Source organism: Brachycentrus maculatus, unplaced genomic scaffold (genome assembly GCF_059751285.1).
Source record: "Brachycentrus maculatus isolate JH-2025_06_01 unplaced genomic scaffold, ASM5975128v1 h1tg000221l, whole genome shotgun sequence".
NCBI classification, from domain to species: Eukaryota; Metazoa; Arthropoda; class Insecta; order Trichoptera; family Brachycentridae; genus Brachycentrus; species Brachycentrus maculatus.
This window is the reverse complement of record NW_028280972.1, coordinates 1,894,356-1,908,957: the sequence shown is the minus strand read 5'-3', so window position 1 is coordinate 1,908,957 and position 14,602 is coordinate 1,894,356. Positions and strand designations below refer to the sequence as shown.

The 14,602-nt window shown below is 32.5% G+C and overlaps 1 protein-coding gene across 1 annotated transcript in view; it reads right to left on the bottom strand.

Moving 5' to 3' along the window:
• The window catches only part of Cubn (Cubilin), a 67,762-nt gene that overhangs the window by 45,232 nt on the left and 7,928 nt on the right, over positions 1-14,602 (bottom strand). The window contains exons 8-20 of the mRNA XM_088264232.1: positions 13,263-13,472; positions 10,545-10,691; positions 9,210-9,394; positions 8,052-8,414; positions 6,541-6,691; positions 6,072-6,262; positions 5,193-5,349; positions 4,423-4,610; positions 3,208-3,379; positions 2,313-2,547; positions 2,066-2,196; positions 1,602-1,788; positions 42-202 (exon numbers count right to left, since the gene is read on the bottom strand). Coding sequence (XP_088120358.1) covers positions 42-202; positions 1,602-1,788; positions 2,066-2,196; positions 2,313-2,547; positions 3,208-3,379; positions 4,423-4,610; positions 5,193-5,349; positions 6,072-6,262; positions 6,541-6,691; positions 8,052-8,414; positions 9,210-9,394; positions 10,545-10,691; positions 13,263-13,472 — 2,478 coding nt within the window. The remainder of the gene's footprint in view (positions 1-41; positions 203-1,601; positions 1,789-2,065; positions 2,197-2,312; positions 2,548-3,207; positions 3,380-4,422; positions 4,611-5,192; positions 5,350-6,071; positions 6,263-6,540; positions 6,692-8,051; positions 8,415-9,209; positions 9,395-10,544; positions 10,692-13,262; positions 13,473-14,602) is intronic.

Sequence of the window (14,602 nt, the reverse complement as noted above, 5' to 3'; positions counted from 1 at the left end):
CACGTAATATATATAAGTATAATTATTTTTTTATATAATACCTGTTGAAGTGCTGTCCCATATTATTTGAAAACCACTATAGACCCGAGATACATCTGAGTGAAAGTGAAGAAACAGCGCACTTGTCATCGAGGGAATTGTTTTTGGAATTGTAGTACCGCAATATTTTCCTATTAGTGGTGCATTTTCATATCCACCATTCCTATGAAAAAAAAAGTTATTAAATATATTTTCCATTTTATATGTCAGATATTCTAGACTGAAAGATTTCAGTAGGTAGCCAGTTCCAATTGAAACATTTTATTACCCTCTTTTTTTGATCGAACAGCTGAAAAATTCGTTTTAGTCATTAATTTGAAGATTAAAAGTGAGTAAAAGTTTGACTACCCTACGTCAATCAACATATGTACGTAGAGTATTTGCCAAATACCATAAACCTATATAACATACATATGGTCAAAGAGTAGGTGCTGGAAAGTTTAGATTCATATTTAAACACCCTTCAGTATTCTTACAAGTAATTTTCTAATCAAAGTCTATCGCAAGATACCACTTCACCGATTTAACCTTCAGTTCACTGGCATTCTTGCAAATATTTATTTTTTCTCTTTCACAAACAATTTAATGACTTTTGTGACTGATAGGAAATTTAAAAACAAATCTCAAAAGAAATATAACAATACAAAATATGCATAAAAAATATTGTTTATTCAATATTAACATTGTTATTGATTGGTGCTTCAACCAGTTATACTGATATTAATAGTTTGTGATAGCTAAGATTTGAGATATATGTCCGTAATTCGATACTTTCGAGATAAGTGTGCACTGGTTGTCGTCTTTGTGGATCGTATTATCCACTAGAAATATGTGGTGCGAAAACGATTTGTGGTCTTCCGAATAACTTGCTCGGAAAGATGATTTGTGTGACACATCGATTATGTCGGCCGTAAAATGGACGTAGTGCATAAGTTTAGCAAACTGAACCACAATTTTCAAAATAAATTTGCAAATTTTGCAAGCGCAAATGGCAAAATGTACTGGCTACAAATCAACTGTCAACTGTCAAATTGACAGTCTGTAGAAACAATGTCGCCAGTTTAAAAACCAAGCCTCTAAAAAAAACCTTTAATTAGCTTATAATAAATATATATTGCAATCGGGAATAAAAACATAAACTCAATCAACAGAAAAATTTAGATGAAATCATCTTTGCTATTTTGGAAATATTTTCGTAACAGAATTGGATAGTCAAAATTTCAATGGGTCTTAATATCAGAAAATGTTTGTATGCGAAATCGGTCTAGCCAACAACTACACAGTTCCCCAATAAACTAACTAACTAACCATCACGCCGCTTCCCCGCAGGGGTAGGCAGAGAGAATAGAGCGCCACATCACTCTGTCCTTGCAAACATTCTTCGCCTCTTCCACGTTCATGCATCTCCTCATACATACCGGCCGATTGTTACGACTCCTAACCTGACCACTTTCAAGTATTTGGCATACCTGATCGTGCCACGTTTTTCTCGGTCTTCCTCTGCTTCTTTTTCCGCTAACATTTAACATTACACAGTTCCCCAATTCTTATAGAAATTTTACCTTATTTCCAAATAATCATCTTGGCATTGGCTGTGTGTTTCCAATTTAAAACTCGATACGTTGAGCATAATTTGCTGTCCTTCAGGAACCTTTATAATCCAGCTGCAATCTTTTTTTGCAGGGTAGGTGTCTGGCCATCCCGGGGAAGTGATCTCTCCATGGGATGATAAGTATGTTCCTCCACAAACTGGAAAGGAAGAAAAAGAGCGAGTCTAAATATCCACATACATATCAATAATTACTATTATATGCATGCGTTAATATTTAATATAGATACTATGATTTTATTTAAATCAATTTGAAATGATAATAATACAATTCATTGTATTTCTATTTTATGGATACATGCATTAATATTTTATATAGATACTTTGATTTTATTTAAATCAATTTGAAATGATAATAATACAATTCATTGTATTTCTATTTTAAGGATGATGCGCTTCAAGTGCGGGAAAGTTTACCTTTTCGGACATCAGAAAATATGTATGACATAGAAAATCCATTAGAAACTTGTGAAGAATCAGATTGAAATTTCACAGTTAACATGTTGGTGAGGCTCGTCAGCGCTGGTGGTAATGAGTTACCACAGAATCTACAAAAAATAAAATAATGGCAAATATATTAACAGATGTAAGTAATACTATGTTGTGCCCAATTGTATTTTGAATTATTTTTTTGTTGAAACTTATCAGTATTCAGTATACACACCTGCCCAATAGTTCTGATTTACGAGTAACTGTATTGTTATCATAAATCTCTACAAAATCACCGTAGCAATTATTCAATACCTCCAAATCAAATGTCAACCAAGATAATTGTATAACATAACCCGGGGGAGCAGAAATAACCCAAACACACAACATATTATTTGTATACTCGGTGCTTTTCCGAGAGTCAGGGTACTCAATTGTTCCTGAATATTCTTTTAGTATACCACCACATTCTGAAAAAGAAAACAAATGGTAAGTTAAAAAACTAAACAAAATAAAGTTGTGAATAGAGGTTATACATATTAATGTATTGCCAATTTTTAAAGATTTTATTGATATTTCAACAGCAGAGATAAAGAAGTTCTTGTAGAAAATTAAGTATTTACTTGATTTATAACCAATTATCGGGTGGTTTAAGTGATCACTCTATATAAGAGTAACATTCACCATTATTCTCATTGAATATTTTCTCAAATTTCAAATGCATTATACGTAGCAGGAAAATTTCACAATTTCAATACAAATTTTGGTACGTATGACAATTGTTAAAGTTGAACAATAATTCCCACTAAAAACAAAACATAATCTTGTGTAAGAATGGGTAAGCAATGCCTTTTCTTCTCCTTAATTATTAGCGCCTACTATTCCTACTTTATTCCTATCCCAATGGCAGTGACGTCCTTTACCCTGAAGTCCTTCACTTAAATTACTGATATTATCTGACCGCCTTGCCTTTATATGGTCGACAATCAAGTTGTTGATCTGATATAGTGCCCCTTAGAGGGGGCACTAAATAAATAAATAGCATCAGATGGGTGATTGCAGCATACTCATGCTCCTTAGCACTTTGATGGCTAAATATAAATTAAAATGGATATTATTAACGCACGAACCTTTGTCAACTGTTGAATAATTAGCAAGAAAGCCAGTTCCGGAAACAGAATAGTCAGTGTTGAACACGAGGTAAAGATAATTGTGAGTGGAAACTAAATCTTCCGGCTTCGATTGACTATTCCCACAAAATGTACCAAGCAACGTACTATTGGTATTGTCTCCATCAAATATCTAATTGAAAAGCCATGGTTATTATTATTTTATGGTAGATTTTAACATTTATCTCTCATTTACGACAAGGGTGTCACAAATAAAAGGTTGCGATTTTTCAGAACACATAAATATCAATGTATTGCCAAAGCTAATTATTATCAAATAGTATAAGGACATGAATGTTTAACAAAGCTATAGCGCTTCAAGTTCATTTCAAATCACAAATCCTGAGTTGAGACGCTCTAGTAGCGAATGAGCGATATGCACATGGTGTCTTCATTATATATACCATGGTTCTTATCTCAGTGGTATCTTGTGGGGATATAGAGTGAATAACTAGGAAACTACCAAATTTTCCTACAAAAATTACTTTCTTTATTATATTATCACACATAAAAGGTCTCTATGGGTATAAAATGATCGCCATGTGACACCACTATGATAAGAGCACTTGGACCTGAATAGTTCTAGGTCGAATCTATTAAATTTCAATTTACTTTTTAATATGGTAGAGCAGCCTGATGATGCACCAAAAATAAAACCTTTTAATTTTTATTCATAAAAATTCTACTTATGCACAATACAAGGGAAAAAAAAACATGAAAAACTGTATTTTTAAAACTCCATCATAAATATCTGCAGGAAGGCTCTTTGACTCTATGTATTTATGCGAACAATATTTTTAAAGAATGAAACTTATAGAAAATAAACTGAGTAATCCTCTTTTTGACGAGAAACCTAGAAACGAAGTGAAATGAAGTTTCATTAAGTGTACCCATAATTTATTAAAGGCCTAAATTTATGATTTAGGTGTACCTACTACAATTGGATTGGTGTAACGGATTTGGGTCTCAAGAAAATTTCTAATTATTGTAATGTGTATATGTGGCTCTATGGCAAATAAGTTAGGCGACCACTAGTATAGTGGAACAAGTATTATATTTACGGAAATATAATACTGGAACAATCAAAGAAATGAGTAAATCAAATTTGTTAGGTTTTGCACTAGGTGACAGAGAACTTTTCAGACGCCTCAATATAATATTATCTTTTTAACATACCTTCAAATTGTCATACGCGCAATGTGAGAAACCGACTTCTTCTATATCAAAATCAATAAAAGATAAATGAATGGCTTTTCCCACTGGAAGACTTATCAAATAGGTGCATTTTCTGTTATGAGGGTAGGTGTTCGGATAACCAGGTGACTTAAAGGAACCAGAGGCATCTGACAGAATTTTGTGACACACTGAAAAAAAACAAATACATATGAATATGTACAATATATTAGCTGCGTACATCGATATAAAACTCTTCCTTAAATTATGTTCCATATTTTTTGTCGGAATCATAGAAACGTACACAATAGAATAACAAAAAAAGGAAAAATAACATTACTTTAAACAGAAAATTGAAAGCTCTGGAACAAACTCAATTTTTTTTAAATAATAAAGGTATTTACTAAGTAAAACATAAATTGAAAATGGATAGATTTTACCATGGAGTGACTGCCGAATAAAGTATTGAAAGCAATAAAGAGATTACAAATTCTACAGAAACAAAACTAAACAAAATTGGAAAACTTATTCCTCTTCTGGACAACTAATTATGTACACAACCTGAGATGATTACAAACTATTTTAATGACTACTTGGCTAACATAGGATCGAATGTGACGAATTGTATTTTATCAAAAGATACCAGTAGGAACTAAATATATAGTTTTGAAAACTTTCAAATCCTCCTGTCTTCTTTCCCATCAGAGGTCTTTAATGATAATGAGTAAAAAAAACATTCAAAATAATTACAAAAAGTACTTGTTTAAGATTACCTGTTTCAAATTCAATTTTAAATCCTTCACCGACATGTGTAAAGTCAGATCTAAATACAATCAAAATGGCATTGCCAGAGGAGTCGATCGAAGGTGGTAAATGTGTGCCACAATATTTTCCTATCAATTTGGAGTCTGTTGTTTCACCATCATACATCTAAAATTAATTTTAAAAATTATATTTACATAGCATTATGACAAATAAAATAAAAATAATACAAAATTTTCATAGAAGAATTAAAATATGTACATATGTAAATACAATGTACAATTTTAATTCTACTATAATACCAAACAAGATACCATAAATTAATTCCACAATCAGACTCAAGAATCAAGAATAACATATAATAAAGTCAATAATACAGAAAAAAATACAAGGCACCATTTCATCTACATACTATTTATGACTGTATCGTGAATTTGAGATTTAAATAAAAATCTTGAATATGTATTTGAATTGTTTATTTTCATTAAAATTTATAAAGCTATAGCGAAAAATTATCTTGAGTACTTATAAAAGTTTTAAGATTCTGTTTATTTAAAATTTGGCTCCTAGAAAGTCATTCGTAAACAGTGAAATTCTTCAGAAACTCGTACGGCGCTGTAAGCAGAGTACGAATTTTAGAAATATAGACTTCTATAATGATAATTTCATAAGTTTACTAGAAACATTAATGCCTCTTCTTAGAATGCTTTCATTTAATAAAAAATAACAACCTTTAAATAAATTTTAAAAGAAAATAATAATTTATCGATTTTGAAAATCTCGTAATATGTATGACTAAAATACAGTTTTCATACACAAATTGATAAATTACATGCATTTTCCACATTGCGTCCTAGGAATATAATATAAATGTAAAAAAATAAACTCACAGCTAAATAGTCGAAAACACAGGTAGAAGATTCCTCAAGATCAAAGGATAGAAAGTTTAGTTTAATCGTGGTATCAAACTGTGACTTGATTTTGTATTCACACAGTATATTAGATGTGTATTTTCCATCTACTTTTGGTGGCATTATCTCTCCTCGATCTTGTATATAGGTTACACCACATCCAGGTAAACCTAAATTTTAAGAATACAGTAAGTCTTAGTCTATAGTGAAATTGAATAGACATTATTTTTTGACATCTCATCAAAGATGAAGAAGAATATGGTCTGGGCATATTCTTCTTCATCTTTGATGAGATGTCAAAAAATAATGTGAAAATAACTCCTGTAATTGGAGATAATCCAGATTTTGTGAACAAGTATTTGGATACACTCAAAATGTTGTAAATTGAATTCAAACTAATGGACGTACTCGAGGTAGCTTGCAATATCATCGATAGCATTCCTTTTACCTTCGACAGCAGCGTAGGAAAGTTGGAAGCCGTAATCATTCACCACAGAATCAGAATGGAAGTAAACTATGACATTTGGACCACTCGTAAGTAATGGCGGAGGATGTGTATGATTGCAGTAAACTCCAAGTGTCTCATCACCATCAATGATCTGGAAATATGCAAAAATAAGAACACTAATATATTTTTCACTTAAAGCAACATACAGGGATATTGAACGATGATTGAATTAAAAAAAAAAACTTCTATATTCTTCTTCATCTTTGATGAGATGTCAAAAAATAAAAAAAAATAAATCCTAAAGTATTTGGACAGACACAAAATGTTGTAAAAAAAAATTGTTTTGCGCATTTACTTTGTGGTAAGACATCGCCCACTCCTTTCAAGAACGTCATAAATAAAAAAACTTGATTTTTCAGGAGAACGTTTTTAAAGTTTAAAAATAAAACACAATGTATTAAAAATAAATATCAAGCCAGTTATTGAACTTTTTACTGTGCAACAGATCTTTTTAGGTAAAACCTGAAGGTTTTTTCTCCATTTGAAAAATATTTAGTTTATTTAAAAAAATAATTAAACAATACCTTTTCTTCAAAATGCAAAAACAACACTTTCTGCTCTGTAGCAGGCAAATATTAAGTTAAAAATATGCCTCTTTTGCTGGGATATAGAACATTTTCTGGGCATTCCGAAAACATGCACTACTCAAAATTCACGATTTTTGATTTATGACGTTCTTGAAAGGAGTGAGCGACATGTTAAAATGATTAAGGAAACACTTGTTTTTATACCACTTGAGTTTATTAATGACTACTAGTTTCGGAAGCTAAACTAGTAGTCATTAATAAACTCAAGTGGTATAAAAACAAGTGTTTCCTTAATCATTTTTACTAAAAAAATGGATTTAAAAAGATTTAAAATGAATTTTAAATTTTTATTTTTAATAAAAATATCATTTTTATAAGAAAAAAGAGTTGATATCTTTAAAAATAAATGTAAATTAAGCATGTGAAAGATGAAGAAAAAACAACCCACAATTTTATCATCACACTGCATTAGCTCACCTAAGTTTGTTATAAAATCACAATTTATTGCATCACATTTAGTGCATTGAAAAACTATAAAATTTTAAAATTGTAACCAATTTTATTTGATTCGCCTTAATTTTTCTTAAATAACCATTTTATACACTTATTGATTGGTTTTCTTGTCAATTTGCATGATACCCATTTCCAGGTTTTTTTGTATTTTTTTCTAAAATCAACTATTTTTGTGCAAATTTGCAAAAAAATACACTCGAGTTACTGGTATGTCATACAAAAAAAGTCTCGAGTGCAAAGGGTCAAAGTGGTTTAAATTTAGATTACAAATGTTTTGATGCTAACTAAAAAGTTTAACTATATAAAAAAGCTTATAGAATCGGTTATAGTTCCAACATTTTCTAATTTCTACTATTTTTGAGAATTTTTTAAACAAAGTAAACAGAAATTGTAACAATTTATAAATTTTACCTTTACGTAATCCGCCTGGCCAGAGTCACAATCGCCACTTTCGAATTGCATTGTGAAGAAATGAATTTGAATCCTTTTGTTGATCGGCGCATTGATTCTCCAATAACAGTCTCTGTTGGGGGGATACTTCCCAGGTGAGCCAGGTGACTTGATGATCCCGTATGTAGCGTTGTTTATTTCCCCGCCGCACTGAGGGTCTATGCTCTCCCAGTGCAAAGTAAACCCATCAGTGCTGACCGTATGGTCAGAGCGGAACCACAGATACAGAACGTTGTGAGTGGACACAATATTCCCTCCATTAGGCAATTGGTTCCCACAGTATCTTCCGATAATTTGGTTAGCAGAATTGCGTCCATCGTGAATCTGAAAAAAGTATTCTTAATGTAACACATAAATATTTCAATTTAATACTTTTCAGACAAGCCTGAGTACTTATACATGAAAATACGAATCACATTGTGGCAACTCTGCCACTCGGTGATCGAACCAAGAGCCTCCAATTTAATGTCCACAATACTAACCACGCAACTTTAACATCAAAACATGAGACCTTCAATGCCATATTTACTTGAATAACTAGAACTATATTATATTTTCTTCTTCTTCTTCTTATTGTAGGCCTTGCGGCCTGTTTTTAAGAGGGATTAGCCTCCTGCGATGTCTATTCCCAGCTATCGACCCATCTCTTTGGTGGTCTGCCCAGGACTCGTCTACCATGGGGTTGGCCGTACAGTGCGATGTGGGGGAGTCTGGATGGTTCCATTCTCCTCACATGCGCATACCATTGTCTCCTTCGTTGCCTTCCCCACCTAACAACATCTTCGATCTCGCATATTTCCCTGATCCTGGCATTTCTTATTCTATCTCGAAGACTCTTGCCGGATATGCTTCTTAGAGTCTTCATTTCTGACACTCTAAGCGCGTTTATATTTTTCTATTACTTTTAAACCAAGAAAAGCTTTAAAAATCAGAAATAGTTTGAAAAGAACTTTATATTGTTTTTCAGAGCGAAAAATAAATTGTGTTGATATGCCAAATGGTTTAGCTATGAATAAATATGACTGAACGAATCTACTCAAAAGGCCAATATCTGTATGCAGTAATTGTGTTTACCCCTCCAATTCATTAAGCATTACCCCTCCAATTCATTAAACTAACCTGCAACCAATCGTAAAGGCAATCCACACTTGGCTCCAAGTCAAATTTAGAAAAGGTTATATTCAAAACTTTGTTTTTTGATGTTACAATAATCCAGCCACATTTAGAGTTGTGACTATACCTTGTCGAATTAGTCTCGGGGAAGATAATAGTTCCAGATTGTGCATTCAGAACTCCACCGCAAGCTGAAAACATAAAATTATCATGAAAAACATAATAGTTTTGAGATTGGGATATTATAATGTTTTAACTGGTTAATTGCCAAAAGCGTCATAAGATGCATAATTTTCTGTGAATGGAGCCCCGCTCATAGAAAAATTACGTCTTAAGACGCGCCGTTTTAAATGGGCTTCTAGTAAAGAAAATCAATTATTCAAAATGTACAAATATATTGAACGCATAGTGACATCTATTGAGAATAACTTTGCATAATTAGAATTGAAACAGAATTTGTTTTTACCACTTTAAACGTAAATTCAATAGAGCGTCGTCCGACTAACTGATGGCGCTCAGGGTTGTCAAAGTTGTGAGTTGCCGTCACTGCCGAATCTGATGACAGTGATTTTAGTGTCGATTCTGATGATTTTTAATTAAATTTTTTTTTAAATCATAGTGTGTGTGTGTGTGTGTGTGTGTGTGTGTGTGTGTGTGTGTGTATACTTTTAATATTAAACTAACATAAACAATTACTTTTGACATATCATTTAGTTTTCATATTTCAGAACGTCATAAATCAAAAAACCTGATTTTTCAGGACAACGTTTTTAAAGTTGAAAAATATAATGCAATGTATTAAAAATAAATATCAAGCCACATATTGAACTTTTTACTGTGCAACAGATCTTTTTAAGTAAAACCTGAAGGTTTTTTCTCCATTTTAAAAATATTTTGTATATTTAAAAAAATAACTAAACTATACATTTTCTTCAAAATTCAAAAACAACACTTTCTTCCCTGTAGCGGGTAGTATTAAGTTAAAAATATGGCTCTTTTTCTGGGATATAGTACATTTTCTGGGCATTCCAAAAACATGCACAACTGAAAATTAACGATTTTTGATTTTTGACGTTCTTGAAAGGAGTGAGCGATATATGAACCAATTTTGAAACATTGTTCTTGAATCACTAGAACTTCACTAGAGACATCTATTGGTGAGATGAAAAGAAGCTTTTTATTGAGCAGAAACTCTTTTATTAGTATGTGAAGACCGAATCCTGAATTATAATCACACACTCGAGAAACGTCAGAAAATATCATTTTCATTTTTATCATTTAAGCTTATAATAAATTACAGTTGATAATTTTTTTCATTCAGAGCTCTGGCAATTAACTTACAAGAGGTCATGGTATTGCATGTAGTTCCGGTGTAGTAGGAACTGCATTCACATCTAAAGCTCAATGTTGTAAAATCCGTTACACAAGTGCCTCCGTTCTCACACGGATTTGGATAACACGGACTCCTCATTTGATCACAGAGAGGGCCTGTAAAGAGAAAATTGACATAATTAACATAATTCATAATTTGTTAAAATTGTAAAAAAAATGGTGGTTTTTTTACCACTTGAGTTTATTTTATTATGACGACTCGTTTCGGAAGCTATGCTTCCATCTTTAGGTTCAAATATAAACTAAAGATAAACTGAAGATGGATGCATAGCTTCCCAAACTAGTTGTTATAATAAAATAAACTCAAGTGGTAAAAAAAACAATTGTTTTTCTTTACAATTTCATCTCGCAAATGCCGAAACAATAAATAAAATTCATGATTTGTAATTAATATTAATTAGCAATCGAACGAATTCAAAAGTTATTAAACTCATTTACTCTATTCTGAAAACTTTAAAAATAATCAGAAAGAGAGGGAAAAGAAAAGATTTATGTGGATAGCTAAAATTTAATTAAAAAAACAGATTTTATAAAATTAATCTCGCAATATTTATAGTTGCCGTTTGGAGTTCATTAAAAAATCAATTAGTTCTGTAAATCATTAGATTAAGGCCAACTTTATTTTATATTATTTCGAGAAATAAAAATACTTTGTGTTCTGATCCACTCACTTTTTTATTAACCAACTAGTTTCAGCAACAACCTGTTGCCCTCTTCAGGGTTTCATTTATTACTAATAAGTAATAAATGAAACCCCGAAGAGGGCAACAGGTTGTTGCTGAAACTAGTTGGTTAATAAAAATGTGAGTGGATCAGAACACAAAGTATTTTTATTTCTCGAAATAATATATCAATATGATCCACAAAGTTAATGCTTTCAATATTCAAAACAACTTTATTTTTTCTAAATCCAGGTAACATTTTATGTGAATGATTTTTTTTCTTAAAACGTCAGTTTGCATTGAAAATAAAAGTTTTACCGCAAATAGTTACATGGTTTTGTAATAAAAAGAGTTCAAAAGGTAAGGAATTAAAACAAAAAATTCTATGTATTTTCTAAAAAACAAAAAAGTATCCAAGACGAATTCTTAAAAAAAGTCGAGCGTAAGAACACGTCGAGCCTTGAGCGCGGCTCTGCGCATTCTGATTTGAACGCTTGAGATCTGGGCCTTAACCAATATTATTAAGTGCAAATCGAATTCGATTCTATCATCCAAATGTGCGCCCCACCCCATTGCACCATTGTATGTTGAGTTGTTTTATGTATTCCATATATTGTAAGTGTATTTCTGTCAAAAAACATTAACTCTAAAATCCCTGTTTAAATAATCCATGTTCTCTAAAGCTTTTAGCTTGCATAAAATCATCTTCAAACCCTTATCCGCACCCCAATGGTGCATAATACAAGTGAGCTGGCTTTATTGCTAAAATTCAAGTCTTTTTTTCTGTCTTTCATTATGTTAAAAGTAATCATAATCAAGAACTGTCGTCAAGAAAAGGAGATTCAGTTGGCTAGGCCATATACTCCGCATGCCTCCCGAGAGCCGCCATCAAGCTTGCCTCTTTTACAAGACATTAAGTTCACGCCGCCCAGGACGTCCACTGCTGGCAAATTCGTCGGCAGCTCTCGCGGACCTGAATTGGGAGGGTGCAAGGGAGCTGGCAGCCTACAGAAAAGCCTGCAGACAGTTTGTGGATTCCACATGTTCCACATAGGGAGTGGATATGGTAAAAGAAGAAAATCATAATCTTATAGAACTTTTATAGAAGATATCTAATAGGATATTTATTTCAAGTAGTTAACTAAAACAAAAGGATCTTTAACACAAATGATATTTACAATGTTTTAATGGAAACTAATATGTTTTTTTTCCTTGCAATATTTATAATATCCGCCTCCGTAGTGTAATGGTCAGCATGCTCGGCTACCGCACTGGAGGTCCAGGGTTCGATTCCCGAGTGGGGGTCAAATAAATATTAGTGATTGTTTACTCTAATATTTATTCAATATTACCCTGGACTGGTACCAGAAGCGGAGGGCTGATCACCTTTCCTTCATGTATTAACGATTAAGAAAACACTGCGTTTATATGATGCAGTGCCCTATGGACCATTTAAGTGCGGATAAGGGTTTGAAGTGAAGGAAAAAATTTATAGTATATGGACAAAAAATAATCTTTTTTTAAATAAAAATCGAAATCCACTGAAATTAGTACACAACCATGATACATGATTTACACACAGCGATGGTTTGATAGTCCCGAGAATTAACAATAAATATGGGAGTCGAATACTGCAATATATCGTTCCGAACATTTTTTATTTGTTGTCGACGGATGTTAGAGGTCAAAATAAAATATAGAACAAAGGCGAAATAAAGGAATGGGTACATGATCACGAGTTAATTTTATGAGAATTGTAAAATGTTTATATTCTTAATTTTTTTCTCTTTTTTGTGTCTATATTAGGTCAAAATCTTTAAAAACAATAAAAATGTATTGAAAAAAGAACTCCACTGACAAGACACACAAGGTGGCTTGGTGGGTCTCTGCAAAAAAAAAAAGTTCTAAATATGTATAAATTGTGATTTAAATATATGTATACAAATAAAAAAAAATAAAAAAAATAAAAATTGAATGATGAAGCATAAATATATAAAAAAAATACCTGTATATCTATTTTTACATATGCAAATTTTTCCTTCAGGAACTTCATGGCAGTTTCCATGAACACAGGGATTAGGTTCGCAGTGGGAGCCAAACTGGCTTGAAACAGCTGTAGTCATCTCGGGATCAAGTGGTCGGCAACCCATTGGCCCATAGCCATTTCCTGTTTGCCCAGGACCACACAAACACCGCACATAAGTAGGGCTTATCACTGAAAATTAAAATAAAAAACAACCAAATTAGCATTTCTTACATTACAAATTACCCTGTATTTTTCTTCTCATTATTTTGCTCAATTGGAATGCTAGGTAATCAAGGCGGTTGCTAAGTTGCCATTTTTGCCCACCTCCATAGTGTTATGCTCAGCACGCTCGGCTACTGTTCTAAAGGTCCCGGGTTCTAAACCGCCCTAAACCGCCTGCGGCAAGGTCAGATAAGCGAAAATGTTGGATAACACGGAAAATGATAAAAACGATATTGAAAATGTGTTAATTATAATTGCATATGGAAAACTTTTCAAATATTTACATGTAACATAACTGAATGTAACGAACTAAAACATTAAAATACACTTACGGCAAAGTAATAAAACATGTTTTACCGTAGGTACATACTCACATACAATGTGCAGTGAACTACGAAACTAATCTTAAACTTCGGAGCTTAAGGTCGGATAACTCGGAAGGTCGGATAACCGAAGGTCGAATAACCGAGACTCTACTGTAGTTTAATACAGAGCATGTGCCCGACGGACAGAATGACACTATAAAGATAGGTATGCCTTGTCAGCCATCGGTGGCCGACACTGAGGTATTCCAATTGGGCCGTGTCGGTCGCCGGTGGCTGACAGGGCCATCAACATGTTAACCACGGAACCTCCACACAACTGGAAAACATTTCTGATGCCTTAATACATTGTTCTACAAAGTGTGTGCCGCGGCACACTGGTGTACCGTGGTGATTAGTTGGTGTGCTGCGGAAAAAAGTCTAGTTTTGTGAAAATAACACAATTGCTCCAAATTTTGATTGCCTGCGCTCAGTTAAGTAGGCTCACATTTCGCATTAAATATAATATCGCTCACTCCTTTCAAGAACGTCATAAATCAAAAATTGTCAATTTTCAGTTGTGCATGTTTTCGGAATGCCCAGAAAATGTACTATATCCCAGCAAAAGCGGCATATTTTTAACTTAATTTTTACATGCTACAGGGCAGAAAGTGTTGTTTTTGCATTTTGAAAAAAAAGTATTGTTCAATTATTTTTTTTAAATATGCTAAATATTTTTCAAATGGAGAAAAAACCTTCAGGTTTTACCTAAAAAGATCTGTTGTACAGTAAAAA